This window comes from Hypomesus transpacificus, chromosome 18, assembly GCF_021917145.1.
Source record: "Hypomesus transpacificus isolate Combined female chromosome 18, fHypTra1, whole genome shotgun sequence".
NCBI classification, from domain to species: Eukaryota; Metazoa; Chordata; class Actinopteri; order Osmeriformes; family Osmeridae; genus Hypomesus; species Hypomesus transpacificus.
Genome location: NC_061077.1, coordinates 13023586 through 13042643, shown reverse-complemented (window position 1 = coordinate 13042643; position 19058 = coordinate 13023586). Strand labels below are relative to the sequence as shown.

Genomic DNA, 19058 nt, shown 5'->3' with positions numbered 1-19058 from the left:
CCCTCCTCGCGCACAGCCAAGCGAAGAACGCAATTGGCTAATCTGTGCTGCGCGAGCTTCAGAGTGCGCAGCACACAGCATCAGCATCCTAATGATTACTCATGGTTTCCTCCGTCGCTGCATTCAATCAACCACCACACTAGGGGAAGACAGGAAAGTAGCCTACACGATGCTCGAGTGTACGTGTGCGGTTTTTTGATGTGTCGACATACAATATGAAACGATGGCACAGTGTAAAATACATGTCAAATACATTCCTACAGGGTAGACTACTTGGATTTGGCTGTAGGCTATATGATAGGCTAATCATGGAATTTAGCCTACTAAAGTATTCATTTCACGCTTTTAGGCTATACATAACCATTTTTAAAGGTGATTTGAACATGTGATATATTAATCTAAAGTCAAATGCTCTACCACATGAGCTATTAGCTACAGACTAGCTATAGCTACCCTTCCCTTTTGTATGACATGCAGGCTGGCTTCCTAGAACATAAATAGCCTACAGTCTATTATTGCCCTCCAATACCTGTTACATCCTCTTTTTAAACTAACACACGTTTTTGCAATATAGACAACAATCACAGAGGAGGAACACGAAACAAAACAAAAGATCTACAAAAAAATCTGCAAAAAAAACTCTTTAGGCTAGTGAGTCCACATTATCAGCGTTTCAAATATATTATATGTTACGACAAACAATGAACGAAACTAATAATAATTTGATAATTTAAGTTCTGATATTCCACTAGTTTAGCATTTGAATACCGCGGATACGGGTATTTTTGGAGACTTTTAATTCTTAATATGGTTTTGGTCTGTCAGAGATCAATTGAATTGGGGGCAGGGATTTAGATCATTTTGCTGACTCAATTGTCCAAGGATAGTGCTACAATAGTCCCCCTACGAGGCGGTGGTGTAATCCCCCACGCTACAACGGCGTCAGATTCCATTTTAAGTCATACACTATCAGTAAGAAGTCGGGGGTCCTTAAGAACTGGTATAAATACTCTAAATATAGGTTTAGCAACCTGTGAGAGATGCTAAACGACAGTACTCGGAGAAACGTCAACAGATATTCTCAGAAAACTCTGGAAGGTGCCTCAGACAGATCTCTAACTACAAATTGAAAGCCCCTCTCCCAACGACCAGAGTGAGTTCTGTTGTCGATTTGAAAGACAAAGAAACATTCCAGACACCATCCCCCCTGTGATTCCCTCCACCAACTCCTCCCCCACCTCAGCAAGGACTAGGACCTCCACAACTTCCAACATCAGGGGCCCCCTCCTCCCCTACCACATTGCCAACTCTATCCATCCTGGATCGGCATGTTAATAGTTTGTACAAGAGTCAGAACCCTCGCAAATCAGCTGTACCAGACTGTCTCTCCCTCCACCCTGAAGCACGTTGCCACTTAGCAACTGTATCAAGTGTTCACTGACATTTTGAACTCCTCACTGAAGACATGCCAAGTATGAGCCTGATTGAAGACCTCCACCATCTGCTCCATGATCCCCATCCCCCCAAAACAAGGATCACAGGACTCAATGACTGCAGTCTCTGGTAATGGACTTTTTTGAGCACCTGGTGCTGTCCCACCTTGAAACCATGACAGTCCCTCTCCTGGACCCCCTGCAGTCCGCCTACAGAGCCAACAGGTCTGTGGACGATGCTGCAAACATGGCCCTCCACTTCATCCCATCAATACCTGGACCAGGATCCCGCCAAGATCCTGTTTGTGGATTTCAACACCTCCTTTAACACCATCATCCCCGTCTTGGTGTAGGACAAGCTGTGATTCCAAGAATTGGTCATAATTTTTGGGTACAGAGAGCCAGGACACACATTTATGTTAAACTGTCTTTCAACTGTCTGACAAAATTGTCCGTATTCGTTTTAAGTTATTTCATTGGCGTCAATGATGCAATCTAAACTCTGTTGGAATCTGGCAGATGGATTATTGCAAATGGACTTTGGTTGCCATCTAGTGGACATGGATGTAACGACAATCCCAGAAGAAAACTGGATTCTGCCAATGCAAATGAATTGAATGAAGAGACACCATCGCCTGACATATTTTGTATACATGACACTCATGTATTTTGTACACTCATGTAGTCAACGTTCAATAAAATAAAATATCAACTCACTGCTGGTTAGACTTTTACTGCGGTGGTCAGCCTATATAAACCTTCCCAGTTCCCTCTCTGAATTGCTCTTCCTGCGGTTTCTTCAATTTTTGCGTTTTAGGGAGTTTGACCTTGTCTTCACTGAGGGTTTAGGTGGATTATCAGTGCTTATCTGGGGGTAAGCCATTGGCATTACTTGTTAAACTAGGTTTGATTTGATGTCCTGTCGCATGGGTACATCTACCCTATGTTGGGATAGATATGGGTGGTCAGATGGCTGAGTGGTTAGGGAATTGGGCTATTAATCGGAAGGTTGCCGGTGCGATTCCTGGCCGTGCAAAATGATGTTGTGTCCTTGGGCAAGGCACTTCACCCTACTTGCCTCTGGGGAATGTCCCTGTACTTACTGTAAGTCACTCTGGATAAGAGCGTCTGCTAAATGACTGCCTTGTTATTGTATGTACTTGTGCTATGTTAGAGACATTCCCTCTTAGACAGAACCACTCTGCCAAAGTCAAACCTATTTCCATGGCAATAAATGGTTAAATCAATACGTGAGTGTCTTGACTGAAATCTCGTTATTCAATCAATGAGGTAAACAAGCAACATCATCAGAGGAAATATGGGTTGGAGTCTCGTCTCAGGTGAAGGTCCAGAAGTTTCTTGTGGCCAGCAGACACATACTGAAAGCAGAGGTTTCACTGTGAATAAGAGTGAAACCATAGGAGAACTGGCATTGAGTCCTGTTTATAGGAGTAAAAAAAGGTTTGTGATAATGTTGATAGTAAATCAATACAAAGTCTAGTCAATAATACACGTGAGTAGTCTGCGAAAAAAGGATTTGAGAACAATATGAGGAAAATGACACAGTGAGGTTGTAATAAACAAAAACAGCAACATAACGATGTTACAATAATGACGTTTACTCCAGTTACACAATTTTACTCGAGATCCAGGAATGGACTCTGAACATTGAAGTCTCAAACATAATTTGGACAAAGCTCAATGCTACTTGAAGCTTTTATTAGATTTTGTTTGTACTGGCATATTTGTGTCTACCTGGTTATACTTTAACTTTGCTGTGCTTATGTAGGTAATCTTAACTGGGTTTTGTTGTAAAGGACATTGGTCTCAATTGGACTTCCCCTAGGACCCATGTCATTTCTGTTAAGTTCATCAAATGTAAGCTAGGGTTCTCTTCACTTTGTTATAATCATAATTCTTGAATTATGATGTGTTATTTGTAAGCAATCACTTAAAGCTGCTGGCAATAATCAAGATATTTTATTGCAGCAAGTGGATTGAATCCACCTACATGGCCAAACACTGGTAGGACTATTCACACCAAAAGCTCATCCACTTTTTACCCATGTTTTTAAATCTGAGTGAAAAGGGTATAACAACGAATTTACAATTATGACATACGATAAATAAATACAAATAAATAACATGTACATTCAGTGCCAAATCAATTCAAATGTCGGATAATAAATACACATAGCTTGTGATGTTAATAAATACACATAACTTGTGATGATAATAAATACACATAGCTTGTGATGATAATAAATACACAGTGTAACAAAAATGATTGACCCTGAGATATGAGCAAATATGAGCCAAACTACAACTGAAATTCAAACCAAGTGCAATATTACGGCACCTGTGGTGCCACAGGAATAAGCAAACACGAGTATGTCCATGCCAAGCTTATCCTGCTCACACAAGGAAAACCAAAACACTCTTAAATACACAAACACACAATGTGCTTCAGGAAGACATTCACAGATTATGATTTTGATATGGCTCAGCATGATGCCCAGTAAACTAACACTAACAGATCTCTCATTCTAAACTGAATGCAGCTATGTTCCCTTCATTGGACCAATGACTACCACTGACAAGTAGCCTAAACAAGTGCAAAAAAAAATTGGACTAAATTATCAGACGTAGTAAAAGTTTGATTTTCATAGCAGTGTTTTGGACTAGACTTGCTGGTCACACTAACTACAGTGTATAGCTTTGAGGTGACATGTTAGTCATAACATCATAGTAGTCATAAAACAGGATCGCTTTTGACTATCGTTCTACTTGTATTTCTCTTGAATGGTTCTTGGAATTTTGTACTCCACAGAGTCTCTTCAGCTCTGACTATAAGTCCTGGTGAAGGTTACTGTGACGGTGAGGGTGGCTCTGCTCTTCTCTGTCCGCCTCCCTAGTCTCTCGGTGGGTCACCAGTCTCTGATAGCGGGCCTGCCGCTGCTGGTCCGGGTCCACGTTGACCCACGACTTGGCTACCCACTTCACCCCCCGGGTGACTGGGCAGCCACCATGGAGGGAGTACTCATCCAGCTCCCCCATCCACCCTGAGAGAGGAGAAGGGGGTGAGAGGAGGGAGCCTAGCGGGCAGTAAGAATCACAGAATGCCCCTGTGAGAAGAGGTCAAATGAGGTTTAGGGTGGGAATCCTTACCTTTTCCATCAGAAAGGTGGTTGTACCAAAGGAGAGCAGTGCCAGCAGTGGGCCTTGTCCTCAGATTCCCTCTGGCGCAGTGCTGCTGTGTGTCGGTCAGATCCACCCCCCCCTGCAGCAGAGCCTGAGAAACACACACACACTCATGTACTTTCTACCATAGACACGTTTGCGGACAAGACTCGAATTGTGTTTGTTGCGAATCGAGAGGTGCTTCGACTTCTGAGGTACGAGTAGTTCTGTCTTTCAAAGCCCTTATTGTGAAGGGGACTGAAACTTTGATGAGGACCGGTGACCGCGTACACCCACCTCCTCCTCATAGGTGCGATTATCTGCCACAGGGAAGCAGGTCTCTCCACCCCCCTCCACAGCATTCAAGTAGAACAACACAGTAATATACCTGAGACGAAACGATATTCACTCTATAATGAAGAAAAATGCTAACAGTTCAAAAATTTCAATGCAAACCGTGACTAAAAAGAGTAGATTGCTTTCAATGAAAAAAGGATTGTGGTCATAATATGATTTTCCAAGTAAGAATTTTGTGAATATTTTCCTTTTAGTTTACCTAGAAAATAAGGTTGAAAATGCTGACACAGCTCAATAAATACCCGCAGGTAAGTTCTCAGAAAAATATGAACCAAATTTCCTAACCCATTCAAATGAGCTGGTACCTCTATCAAAATTCGAAGCAAATGTGAAAAAGCATGTCGGGATAGGAGCCGTCAAGACCGACACACCTGCAGGAGATCTCTGTGAGTGCAGATGTGTTTCCCGCCAGACACGTGTGTGCACAGGTCGTTCCTGAGTGGGAGGGGCTGCTGTCATGGTGGGCGTGACTAAATCCTCCCTGCTCGTAGCGAAGGACCTGAAGAGGCTCGCTCAGCTCGACCAATGGGGAGGGAAGACGTGTCAAACGAGTTACCCTGGAGACAGGAAGAGAGAAGAAAGCGGTCATAACCATAAAAAAACCTGCTGTAATAGCCTACGTCTTGAGTGTGCACCAGCTACATTATTAACAGGTCCTCTACCCCCATGCTCCACTAAAGTTAACTGGTCACTGTTAAGGTGTGTCATGAATTTAAGGGTGGACAACGTCCACCAAATTAGTTTACTTGTGAGCAAATTTACTTCAGCAAATAGCATGCTTTGCAATAGCTACTATAATGTATATTATTCTGCGTGTGTGCATTGCCTTTCAATAAATATACATTTTATTAATATTAAACCAATGTGCAAAAAAGCCGTATTTCACTCAGGCTGTGTGGTGTTGAAAAGGGTGACTTTTTGTCTGGATTTTCCACAAGCACGGTCTGTGTCTACTACCTGTTCCTGAGTGTGTGCAGTACGTGGTGGGATCCTGGGCCTTGGTACAGCCACGTGTGCTTGCTCTTCTGTTTGGGCTGGGCCTGCCCGGCTCCACCTGGCTGCTGCTGCTGCTGCAGGGGTTGCTGGGACATGGCGTCACACACACGCCGGAACTCCTCCAAACTCAGCACACCTGCAGGAACGCGGAGACACAAATCCTATTCAGGAATTCCATTTACTGGCGTTTTCCGTGACTGCTCTGCCCCTCCATTGTCTTTATAGTCCTGTGTACCAGTCCGTGTAGTCACACTCTCTCTCCTTCCCATTGCCCCCCCCCCCCCTCTTCCGCCATGTACTACTGTACGCCTTTACTTTCGCCTGAGCGAACATCCGGCCCCCCTACCCTTGTGTGACCGCGCCCCAGCCGAAACAATAGCTCTGGGGTGCCTGTGCTGGAGGGGTGGGGGGGGGGGGAGTGGGAGGGGGATCCGGTGGAAATGTTAAGGAAGGGGGTCAGAGATTTTAATGAGATGCGATAGGGCACTTCCAGACTGGTACACACAAACGCCCGTCTCCCCTCAGCCACATTCATACCCAACCTTACACACACAGACTCTTGCTCCCCAAGGTAAGAAGGACAGACTGGGATGGACATACTTTGTACACACATGCTCATCCCAACGGTCACCACACAAACATTAACCTGCTGGGCTGGCTTCCAGGCCAGTGAGCGTCTGTCGTAGGTTTTCGGGACTGAGCCACGTGCCCTCTCTCGATCGGGAATGACTCAGGATCTTAGACAAGAAACAGAAACACACGACCTGGATGATGACAGCGAGATCGGCTTCACCTCATACAGCTCTACTATCCTCCAAAGTCACACATTCTAGCTGAACCATTTGAATGCCAATTATCTTTCTCTCTGCCTCATTTTTTGTTCTCTTTCTGCCTGCAATTTTCAGGCTCTCTTGCTACACTTCTTCTCTCAGCTCTTCTCCACCCCTCCCTCTCTCAGCCCACCTCTTGCCCTCCCCTCCTTCTAACCTCCTCCCTCTGCAGGAACCCGTCCTGGTCCAGGTCTAGCAGGCTGAAGATCTCCGCTGTACTCAGTGACAGCGGGGGCTGCCCTGTCTCCTCCTGGGCACCAGAGGGCAGTGTGACCTGGCTCTCCATCAGCCCCTTCAGCTGGGCCAGCTGCACCACCACGCCACACTCCTCTTCTGACAGGAAGCCTGGGATCTCTGACAGGAAGAGGAAGAACAGGCGATTACAGTGTCGTACATATTATGCACGACACCTTGGAACTGTTAGTGTAACAGCAAACCTCCTTTTTCTGTGGGATTTCAGGCTTACTTATGGTGAAACATTTCAGTATCGGTGTTGGTTCCAACAAAACACACAAAAACACTATCCTAACTCGATAGATGCAGTAACGTACCGAGATTTGTTCCTGTACACAGCTTTCACATATGTCACAGCACTGTTAAGGCTACTGTACTACAAACAACAAACTGCATAAAAGCAAAGACCATCAGGTAGTTTGTCATTGCCGGGTGATCCAGTCATTCTCATTTTAAAGTGATTTAGTGTTTGTAAATGTCATGTGAGTGGATTAGGGGACAAAGATCCCAGTCAACAGTGCAAACGGAATCTTTCAAATTACTACTGCAAATGGATTAGCTTAGTCAATTATCGACCTGTGGAGTCTATTATGTCCAATACAATTTAACTACTTCATGGATGTCTGTTTCATCAGACATGACCAGATCTGGATATAAGAAAGGGAAAACATCATCGACATTGGCAACATAGCACAAAGTACACTGGAGACAGCGCAATAGAAGTGCACCTAGCTCAAGTTATTATTCAACAGCCTGTTAACCAAAGACTTCCACTGCCGTGTCTGTTGAAGGGGCCATGCCTCTCGGTGTCATTTTGAAGCAGGTGAAGCTGTGTGTGTGTGTGCGCGCAAAGAGGATACTTAAGTGAATGCGGATACGAGGATAATGAGCGACCCCCCCCACCACCACCACCACCGACCCCCCCCCCCCCTCGAGAGAGCAATTTGCGGTGTGGCCAGGCCCATTGACAATGCTAATGACCCCGGGGCGCTGAATGTCTCTCTCACAGGGGGACTGAGAGCACAGCTGCATTGTTGTCCTCCCCTGGGTGTGAGTGGGTGGTTGGATTGGGTATTAGTCGGTACGTGGGGGAGTAGCGTCGTCACAAACCCCTTCAGAGATCCCTACGGAGTCAGTAGCATCTCGTCCACCGTTTCCACCCCCTTCGACATGACCCGAGGCTTAGTATGACATGTGACCTTACACTGCATGACTTTGGGTGTCTTGCACATACCAAGAATTAACCACACGACCACAACCAGGCAAATATGGGCATGCGATATGCCCTGTCTAGTTGCCTAGTTGTCATGTGCGTCTACCAATCTCCCCTAATGAAACGCTTCCAGGCAGACGGCTGCCAGTACAGTAGAGGCCTTGTTCACCCCTGGGGCCTTTATACTGTACTTAGAGAGTTGGCTAATCCCTATTGTCCAGTCAGGCCTCATTACCCTGGGCCCACGATCTGAATGAAGAGGACTGAGCCTTCCTCCTCTCCCTCCCGCCTCCTCACTCTCTCTTTCTTTTCCCTCTCTCCAGAGAGGAAGTGACCTGCTTGTCTGGGACAGGAATCAGGTCACTACTGCACAGCGGGTCCACACTAACATTTCCCTGTCCCACACGCATGTTCACACACTCATGCTGGGTCTTTCGCTCTCTCGCGCACACACACACACACGTACACACACACACACACGTACACACACACACACACACACGTACACACACACGGATGCAGACATCCGCAGTCCCGTGTAATTAAACAAGCAGGCACCAACGCTAGCGTGAAAACTGGTAAATGTGTCTGTTTGCTCATTTCAGGCTTCTTGCATTCTCTCTTCTCAAGGATGTGTTCTTGACGAGGTCTAAAAACTTGCCAGTCACTTGGTAAGAAGGGTGATTGGGGGAGATAAGAAGCAATAGGGTCATAGAAGGATAGAATAGCCTTGCTTGCGGGGAGGGGAAGAGGGGGGGGGGGGACGGAAGGGTTCGTGACATGGGAGGAACTCATTTTCCTCATTTCAAGCTGTGTGGACGGAAGGACCCCAAAGTCAGGACAACTCACTCAAATGACTACATAACGGACACAAACCCCCGACATCTTTGACTCACACACACACACTTCAGCAAATGGGTGAGCAACACATCTGATCCTCAAGCACTTTCCGCTGTTCCCCACCCCATCCCCCCCACCCCACCCCCCCAACCAACCATTGTTAACCCCTAGCTCCCCTTCCCCCGCTATGCAAATGCACCCAAAGCCTACAGAGAGGTGGTGCATCACCGCCGCCTTGTATAAATACACCTATGCTGGTCTCTCCTCACTCACTCACTCACTCGCTGTCCTGCGAAGACCACATTTCACCACACACAGGTGAGGACCCTCTCCAACTTCTCCTACCCTGGAATATCCACCTGGGTTCCTGGCAACAACAACAACCAAACATGTCTGCGCCTCCATCTAGCTCCTCTTCCCTTCAGAGGCGTCACATTCCAGTGCCTGTCCTGCTCCTCCTGCTTCTTGTAGGGTCTGGCTACCCCTCCGTCCTGAGGCCTGGAGCTGGTGGTGGGGCCGAGGCTAAAGTGAGGGCCAGATCCAGGGTGAGGACCGGGGCTGGGGCCGAGGCTAGGCTTGGGGCTGCTGAGTCTCCGATAGAGATTGTGATCGGCAGTGAAGTCGAAGAATGGACCGGAGCAGGGGTTCTCTCCGGGTCAACCCTGTCACACGGTGGCGGAGGCGGGCAGTGGGACCCGCGCGGCTCCTCTCGCTGTGTGCCCGTTCCCTCTGGCATGGCCCTGTGCCAGGACATTGGCTACGACACCATGAGGATGCCCAACCTGCTGGGGCACGAGTCGCCGGGGGAGGCCGTGCAGCAGAGCGCCAGCTGGCTCCCCCTGCTCGCCAGGGAATGTCACCCTGACGCACGCATCTTCCTCTGCTCACTCTTTGCTCCCATCTGCTTGGACAGGTAAGTGTGCACACCCTGCCCAGCCAGCTAACATAGAACGACTACAGCTACTTTAACTTGAGACATATATGGAAGATATTTGTGAAATGAGGAATTTAGGACAGTTCCCAGGTCCAGATAATGTGGAATTCTGTGAAATACATGTTCACCAGTGACTGAATATCAGGTTTATGAGTGTCCCGTCAAGTGTTTTCAGTCAAGTCAAGCTCAAAAGAAAACATATTTTTAGCTCTTTTAGTTCACATCCCCGGTCATTGTACACCTATTTAACGATGTGTGCCCCCCAAATACAAAACCATTTCTTTGTATTCTTCTATCAAAACGAGTGTGTGCTTACAGAAGCTTGTACCAAACAATTTCAACCAATAATATCCTGACATCCACTCATCAATCAATCTTCAACTTTTAGCAGCACAGAGCTAAGATTCTTTAGTTAGCTAGCTCGCAACAGTGTTCTCCACAGTTAAATTAAATGTATCCCAACATTATGTACCGCCTACCTATCCTTGCACTCTGCTGTATGTCACAATAAGGAAGTTATACTACCGAAAAGCAGTTTCATCTCAACTTAAAAACTTGATAATAATTGAGCTTCTACATATTTTTGTTGTCGTGGTTGAAATGACTACTAGTAAATCCACAAAGTATTACAATGAGGTCTATTTGCTGCCTTTTGTAAAAGGCTCCAAACAAGGGACCCTGAAAACAAATATATGTTGGGAGGTTCTCTACCATCACTCATCTTCAAACCTTCCTTTTCCCATTGTCATGTTCTCTCTTTTCCCAGGTTTGTCTCACCCTGCAGGAGTATCTGCGAGGCCGTGAGGGACAGCTGTGCTCCAATCATGAGTTGCTATGGCTACCCCTGGCCAGATATTCTACGTTGTGACCAGTTTCCTGCTGACCATCTGATGTGCATCTCATCCATCACCAACGCCAGCGTCAGCGTCAGTGCGAGGGGGCACAAAGGTGACACAACAGACGCACACAAGCGCACACACACACACGAACGACATACCCAGTCATCTCTTCGAATAAGATGACGTTAACCATTTCATACGTTGCACGTTTCCCCAGTACCCCAGGCCAGCTGTCGAGACTGTGAGTTAGAGGAGGCCTCCTCAGCCAAAGACCTGCTAGAAACCTTCTGTAGGAGTGATTTTGGTGAGCGACCCGGCCCGACCCCACGCCCTCCTTGACCATCTCCGGCTCCTTATTGTATCCCATCAAGTCTTGCTCCCTCAGATTCATATTACATTTACATTTAGTCATTTTAGCAGACGCTCTTATCCAGAGCGACTTATAGTAAGTACAGGGACATTCTCCCCGAGGCAAGTAGGGTGAAGTGCCTTGCCAAAGGACACAACGTCATTGGGCACAGCCGGGAATCAAACCAGCGACCTTCTGATTACTAGCCCGAATCCCTAACCGCTCAGCCATCTGACTATTAAATGAGCCACTTCTTGAATTGAGCTGCCTCCAAGTGACCGCTCCTTCTCTCCCCAGTGGTGAAACTACGCCTGACGAGGCTCCAGTCCAGCCAGGTGAGCCTGACCCAGTTCACCCTGGCCTCCAGGCTGGAGGTCCTGAAGCACGGCCCGCTGCTGGGGGGCCAGATCCGCTCGCGCATGCAGCTGTGGCTGGAGAGGGACGCCACCTGCGTCAGGAACATGACGCGGCGCCAGCCCCGCGGCGGCACCTTCTTGGTGACAGGGACCATGCAGGGGGAGCGGCTGGTGGTCAACAAGGCCTTTGCCTGGCACAAGCGGGACCGGAATCTGATGGTGGCAGCACGCAAGTGGAAGAGACACCGGTGCAGGAACTAGAGCTATGGGGCTCAAGATGGGTTGAGTAGACCGCAGAACCCCACGCTACTGAGCTTCAAAACATTGCTGGGGTCATAATGCTATATGTCTTCTGCAAAATGTACATATCTATAAATTATAAGCAAATATCCTCAAACTATATTTTTTAAACCATAGAAAAACAGTCACTTAACATCTAGTATTGTTTTTTGTTTTGCTTCTTCCGGGTCAGGGAAATAAACTGCCATGTGTAAAAATAATAATTAAAGTTGCATCTGTGTGCTTTTCTGTTTTACCCATTTGATTGTTTTAGTCATTTCTGCCTACTTTTCAATTGACCATTATAGACACAGTCCGTAGGCTTACCAAAGAGCAGAGGCTTGAGGCTCAAGGTTTTCATCTGGTGTGTTCTGTCTGGCACCAAATACACCTTCTGAACATGACCCACCTATGGACAAGTAGGTCACATTAATAACATTATACTGGATTGGACTAATCTAAGACAGTAGCAAGAGTGCATGCATGGTCAACTTAATGAGTTAAAAGTGCACAACAATGCAGATGATCAAATGTGGTAGATGGAATGGGCTACACGATTTATTGTTCTCGTCTCTGCTCCTCACCCTTATTCCTTCAATGCGAGGCAGGCTGAAACTCTGACGATCATCCAAATCAGTGTCTAGTGGTTGGTCAGACCGGGAAAGAGGACTTCCAGCTGTAGGAGAGCCACCGTCGGAATTGATGTCCGGGGGTCCGTTGCTGTAGTGCACGTACAATAGCAGAGCAATGACGTTTATAATGTACACATGGAAGAAAACCATGACCACCACAAAATAAGCCCTTGAGCAGACATTGCTTTTCTGAATCTGCAGTCGCTCTCGCCCCGGCTGGGGTGGCAGTTGCGGGGGCATATACGACAGTGATTCGTTACACGGATTCTGAAGGCTTTCCTGAGATTCGTCCATTTTTTAATGATTGTATCGCATACAGACACAGCAACTCTCAATCTGATCTAGACGTAGCCAGTTACAGACAGTACAGTACAGTACACTAGCTAGCTACACTTGCACAAAAGACTGCAACTCCGGCGTTAGCCCCTCGCTAACGTCACACACACTTTCCTAGTCTAGAGTCAATGCTTCCATTTATTAACTGCCACTACAGTACTCTGTAAATGGTCATATTTTTATCTATTAGAATCCAAGCTAAGCTAGCTCTAGCAGTTTCCCATGGTACCCCCTAACAACCTGCCTAACAACAACAACATCCAGAAACAAGAGTACCCGGCGGGACATTGAAACAAATCTAATAGCGCCCTCTGGCGATAAAGTCACAGAATAAACTGTTAACATTTTACCCTAGTGTTCTGGATAGAAATGTTCCTCGACTTTGTGCATCCTGTGTGTGTCCAGCAACTTATGCATCTCTCCTAACCTGTCTTCACTGAGCTCTTCACCATGTGTTTATTATTCTCTGAACATATCTATAATTATAGAACATAATCTATAATTAAATAGTTGTTAAAAAGAATTAAATTAAATTGTGCCACTTGTAAGTGGCTTATACACCACATTGTAGCTAACAAACCCTCAATAAATCAAATTTGGGTCAACATGTATAAAAAATACAACCAGTAGTTTCTTTAAATTCATATTTATTTTTGCTGCATTCAAGTCTTTGTTATACTATATAATAAACTACTATTAGGTTTAGGCATTTACATTTTTCATCAGATCCTCCACACACAAGGTTTCAAGGAGTGTCTTCATTTAGTAAACTTGGCTAACCAACAACAGCACATTACACAGGAGAGCAAAGACTGAAGGATTATGACAAAGGCAGCAATGGCAGTTGGTGCAGGCAACAGGAGAGATGGGATAGCATAACTGTGGCAAATGTGTGACTGAAGATTAACAGAGCAAAGCCGCTCAGTATAATTCCAGTGTTGGAACACACATATCTACTACCACCAGAGAGGCCAGTACTGGACAGTTTATTTCACCCTCTTAAGAAGCTCCTTGATATCAGCCTCAATGTCGCTAGTCAGGAACTTTCTGCTATAGCGCTTATATGGTTCTCCGTCTGGGCCAACCAGCAACTTCTCAAAGTTCCAAGCAACGTCATTCCAGCAGACTGGGCTCCAAATGATGAACTTGGGGTTGGTCATGAGGGCCATGGAGTCATCACTGGGAAAAGGCAGCTTTTCCTTGAGATAGGCAAACAAGGGGTGGGCATCCTTTCCATTCACATCCATCTTCTCAAGAAGAGGGAATTTAGGCTCAAAGCCATTGCCTGGACGGATGTATTTAAGGGCCTTAAGGATCTCATCATTCTTGCAATTCTCCTGTTGAAATAAATGGTCTAGTTTGTACACCGTTGACAATAACTTTTAACACAATTACACGGTAATAGCAGTTTGTTTGAAATAATGTCAAGGAGCCAACCAAATTAAAGATGGCTGCAGGTTTAATATCTTCATTTGCAATCACTGATCCATTGGCAGCTGGGAAAACATTGTAGGCATAACCACTTTTTTACCATCTGCCCAAATAGGCTCTCGCTCAAGGGATTTTGTTTAAATCCTAAACTGTCCTTGCAGAAAATGGGAAACAGGTTGAATTGCCTACCTGGTGTCCAAATTGATTGCAGGGAACACCTAGAATCACAAGCCCCTTTTCAGAAAATCTCAAATGGAGCTCGTTCATCTGGGTATAGTCCCTGGTTGTAGTGCCTCAGAGAGACGCCACATTTTCGACAAGGACAACTTTTCCTTGTAATGACGAGAATTTCAAAATATTGCCCGACAGCAACTTTGCTGTAAAATCGTAAAATGTCTTATTAGTTCCAGACATTTTTGGCGAAACTTAACGCTGCCCTGAGTTGACAATTCTAACAAGGAGGCTGATCTTCCGCTTTTTGCATAACATCAAGACGCCCAAGCCCCTTATTTCTAAGTAGATAACTCTATGGTAGAGCGTCGTGGAAAAAATCCTAAAACAATGGTCCAACTTCCTCAGATCCGACTGGAAAACGATGATACCCCGGACTTTCTCTCTTGATACTACATTTTACTTATTAACCACTATCAGTCCAAAACTTTAAGTTTATAGAAAATTAACTTACATATAAACACAAAGAAAAAATTAGTGGTGGGCCGTTATCGGCCGTTATTGTGCTGCGTTAACGTGAGACTCTTAACGACCGATTAAAAAAATATCGCCGTTAATCTATTCTCAAAGTTGGGTTGGGAACTGGGTCAATACTACGCAAGTTATGATGACTTTCACCTTTATTTTTTAGCGCGGATGTAAAGCCTACGTAGCCGAATTACACAGTAGGGGGCGAGAACGAGTCTTCGCACCTGTGCGTGCGTATGCCTTGTGTATGAAATTACCATATCAAACGTGACGTGCTGACACGGATGCAGCTATGAGGCCGCCGGGTTAGCTTCAGGGAAAATCATGTATTTTTAAGAAGCTTCCCAATGGAAACCTCGACAAGAGTAAGGTTGTTTGCAACTTGTGTGATGCGGAATTCGTTTACTCTACGAGTTCTTCCAGTCTCAAATACCACCTAAACGCAAAGCATCCCTTAGCTAATGCGGAAGATTGGGCGTGCCTCCATTAGGCAGTCCGATCCATCACTCTGAGAGGCTTCAAGTAATTGAGTCCAATCTTCCAGGTTGTTAGGTGCTGTGGCTTAGCTGGTTGAAAGCGCCTGTCTCGTAAACAGGAGATCCTGGGATTCGACCCCCAGCAGCACCTCATTGTTTGTGTCTTTAATACAACATGCACATTTTAAACTTTCACCAATGTTGTAGACTTAAACTTATACTGTCACAAAGGTACTTTATGAGAATGCCTCTGGATACAACATGGTAAGCCTAGATAGCTCTGGCATTAGAGCATGAGACTCTTTTTGAGTACATTAAATACACCCGGCGAATTAAAAACGTTCACGTTTGAAACATTAATTTGAAACTTAATCTCGACAAATGTCAGCGTTCTGGACACTGGCCATTCATTTGACACAATATCTGGACAAAATGTCAGCCTCCTGAACACTGGCCAAAGTGTCACAAAATTCCCCAACAATAATTCCTTATAAGGCACAAGTTAAGCCCGGCTAGCTCAGTCGGTAGAGCATGAGATTCTTAATCTCAGGGTCGTAGGTTTGAGCCCCACGTTGGGCGTGCTTCCATGATGCAGTCTGAGCCTTCACTCTGAGAGGCTTCAAGTGTTTGAGTCCAATCTTGCAGGTTGTTAGGTGCTGTAGCTTAGCTCGTTTGAAGCGCCTGTCTTGTAAACAGGAGATCCTGAGTTCAACTCCCAACAGCACCACATTGTGTGTTTTTATTTAATACAACATGCACATTTTAAACTATCACCAATGTTGTAGACTTAAACTTATACTGTCACAAAGGTACTTTATGAGAATGCCTCTGGATACAACATGGTAAGCCTAGATAGCTCTGGCATTAGAGCATGAGACTCTTTGCGAGTATATTAAATACACCCGGCGAATTTAAGCCTTCACGTTTGAAATATTCATTTGAAACTTTATCTTGACAAAATGTCAGCCTTCTGGACTGGAGGAAGAGCATACACATCAACGGATCCGAAGTGGAAAGGTCTGCTGCTTCAGGTTCCTCAGGGTGAACATCAGCAATGATCTCACTTGGTCTGCTGACACGGACAAGGTGGTCAAAGAGGCCTGGAAACACCTCTTCTTCTTGAGGAGACTGAAGAAGTTTGGCATGGACTCAGTCATCTTCACTAACTTCTACAGATGCATTATAGAGAGCATGCTGACTGGTTGCATCACAGTGTGGTATGGGTGCTGCACAGACAGGGACCGCAAGGCCCTACGTAGTGTGGTCCGGTCTGCTGAGTTCATCATCGGCAGGAAGCTCCCTGCCCTTCAGGACACCTACCACACACGATGCCTCAGGAAAGTTGGTAGGATTCTAAGAGACTGTTACCACCCATCCTTCAGTCTTTTTACCCCGTTGCCTTCTGGCAGGCGATACCGAAGCATGCGGTCTCGCACACGCAGACTGGACTACAGTTTCTTTCCAAGGGCCATCAGGCTTCTGAATGAACATTGATATGGACACTGATACACTGTCGACACTCACACTAGTCACTTTAGACACTGTCACTTCAGCTACTAGTTGTACTTTCAGCTACTGGTTGCACCTTAAGCTACTAGTTGCACAATCAGCAATATTGCACTAATTGTACCCTACTTGTCTCCAGGTTAGTATAGGTTATAAGGTTAGTATAAGATATTATGTTTATTGTAGGTTTAGTATACTGTATTGTTATTATTTTGTATATTTAGGAGTTTTCTTATATTATATGTTAGCTTATCATTGGTGTAACCTATGTTCTGAGTACTTATATGTCATGTTATGCCAGGTTGCTTTGTGTTTTCTTGTCCAAAGAATTTCACTGCCCAGACGGACCCTGTGTTGTTCTGGGCCTGTGACAATAAAAGACTTGAACTTGAATGTACACTTAGCTACCTGTAGCTGTATAGCTCTAGTCATAACTGTAGCTAATCTTTCTTTCTGAGGGAAATAATACACAGAAAGCGCCAGAACTATTGTGGGATCGGATGGCTGAGCGGTTAGGGAGTTGGGCTATAAATCAGATGGTTGTTGCTTCGATTCCCGGCTGTGCCAAATTACATTGTGTCCTTGGGCAAGGCACTTCATCTTGCTTGCCTTGGGGGAATGTCCCTGTACTTACAGTAAGTCCTTCTGGATAAGAGTGTCTGCTAAATGCAAATGTAATGTAATTGTGTTCAGCAGAGAATATCATGCTACATTCAGCCAGTATATTGGAGTTCTTGCAATATGTTTGTAAAACTAGTATTTGTTGGTCACATCGAGCACAATATTCAAACACTACCATGGGACTGTGGCACCAACTCTTAGTTGACCACCTGAAATCTCTTAAACCAAAGGATATCATCTTCCTCCCATGACAAACAGAAGCTTTACTGTGGATGCTAATTAGTCCCTTTGAAAAAAAAAAAAACCTAAATGAGAGAACTCACTCTCTGACTGACTGAATAACAGGTCGATTTTCTCACCAGTGCACACACTGCACAAACACTACATGCAAGTTGCTCTGCCCATTGGAACTAATTATGTCAGGTGGTGTGAGTCACTCCCAACAGTCTGGAGATCTGTTTTGGAGAATGAGAAGAGCACTTCCCTATTGCTGTTGTGTGTGACAGCTGATCCCTGTGCTTTTGGCAGGCTGGTCCAACTAGACCCAACTGTGAGGTCAGAAGAGGGGCATCAGTTGGTCATTTTCTTAATTTAAATTTGAGACTACAACGAATCACCATTGAGACCAGGGTCTCGTAAGCGCACATAAAGTAATACAAATCAAGTAGGCTACAAGAAAAACAGAAGAGAAGCCATCGAAACATGTAGATATGCTAAATTCAATCATGTATTTTACAGCCATTCCGGTAATATATCACATTTACCACAAGATGGCATCCTCATTCACATGTCACTGTACAAGGTAGGTTATCCTGAGACAGAGAAAATAGTGAGGGAGTCACTTACCACAGAGCAGTAAACACACTAATCTGCATAGGTCTCCTTTAATCTCATTATGGATATGCTTTTTAGAACTGTTATCTGACGGTAATCCCTACACTAACCCTCTGATGTCTATCCTCTTAATCCCCCCATGGTGGGTCTAATAGTGCCCCCTTAACTCTGTGAGCCTTCTCTTGCTTTCTGCCATTTGAGCATTGCTAATGGAATTTGAAAGATCACACAATGAGGAAAACACGTTAGAAAGGCTACTGAATGTGCATGAACATGTGATTGGCTGATGTTTGACCTTTGGAACACCAATCTTTATTTATGAAATCACAGGCTAGATGTTCACATGGAGACGCAGTAGGCCTAACCTGAATAAAGATCCAGCAACAGAAGGATTAAATTATTTTTTGCTTATATCAATTTGAGTAGAATTTATGGATAGGCTACCTTTATTATATTTGGATGGCCTAAAACATCAACAAAACATGGTAGGCTACCAAAATCTTTCCACTAGGAATTAATTAATTTATGGATGGTATTTCTATTCATTAATTATTTAGAAGGCTTTTGAAGATGTTTGGCAGTAGGCTATAGGCTATATTTGGAAAGAAAATCCCTTTAATTAATGACCCCCCCATCAGTCACCTATACACACACACACACGCCCCTTGCGGTGTTTTCCGGGA

The 19058-nt window shown here is 45.1% G+C and overlaps 3 protein-coding genes and 1 non-coding gene across 4 annotated transcripts; 2 read left to right on the top strand and 2 right to left on the bottom strand.

Moving 5' to 3' along the window:
• Positions 1-3398: 3398 nt before the first annotated feature.
• Positions 3399-13069, bottom strand: LOC124480325 (transmembrane prolyl 4-hydroxylase-like). The gene is made up of 9 exons (XM_047039494.1): positions 12425-13069; positions 12168-12249; positions 6954-7150; positions 6613-6703; positions 5928-6102; positions 5342-5527; positions 4911-5001; positions 4602-4725; positions 3399-4495 (listed from the first exon to the last, which is right to left on the bottom strand). The coding sequence occupies exons 1-9, from the start codon at positions 12764-12766 to the stop codon at positions 4281-4283; spliced, it is 1503 nt and encodes a 500-aa protein (XP_046895450.1). The 5' UTR covers positions 12767-13069; the 3' UTR covers positions 3399-4280.
• Positions 9317-12152, top strand: LOC124480326 (secreted frizzled-related protein 5). Its single transcript, XM_047039495.1, has 4 exons — positions 9317-9996; positions 10784-10965; positions 11074-11160; positions 11503-12152. The coding sequence occupies exons 1-4, from the start codon at positions 9335-9337 to the stop codon at positions 11820-11822; spliced, it is 1251 nt and encodes a 416-aa protein (XP_046895451.1). The 5' UTR covers positions 9317-9334; the 3' UTR covers positions 11823-12152.
• A 396-nt stretch (positions 13070-13465) lies between the features above and the next one.
• On the bottom strand, positions 13466-14769 carry LOC124480718 (glutathione peroxidase 1-like). The gene is made up of 2 exons (XM_047040281.1): positions 14429-14769; positions 13466-14145 (listed from the first exon to the last, which is right to left on the bottom strand). Exons 1-2 carry the CDS (start codon positions 14651-14653, stop codon positions 13795-13797), a joined length of 576 nt encoding a protein of 191 aa, XP_046896237.1. The 5' UTR covers positions 14654-14769; the 3' UTR covers positions 13466-13794.
• A 720-nt stretch (positions 14770-15489) lies between these two features.
• Positions 15490-15565, top strand: trnat-cgu. Its single transcript has one exon. It is a non-coding gene; the product is annotated as a tRNA-Thr (tRNA).
• The last annotated feature ends 3493 nt before the right edge of the window (positions 15566-19058 follow it).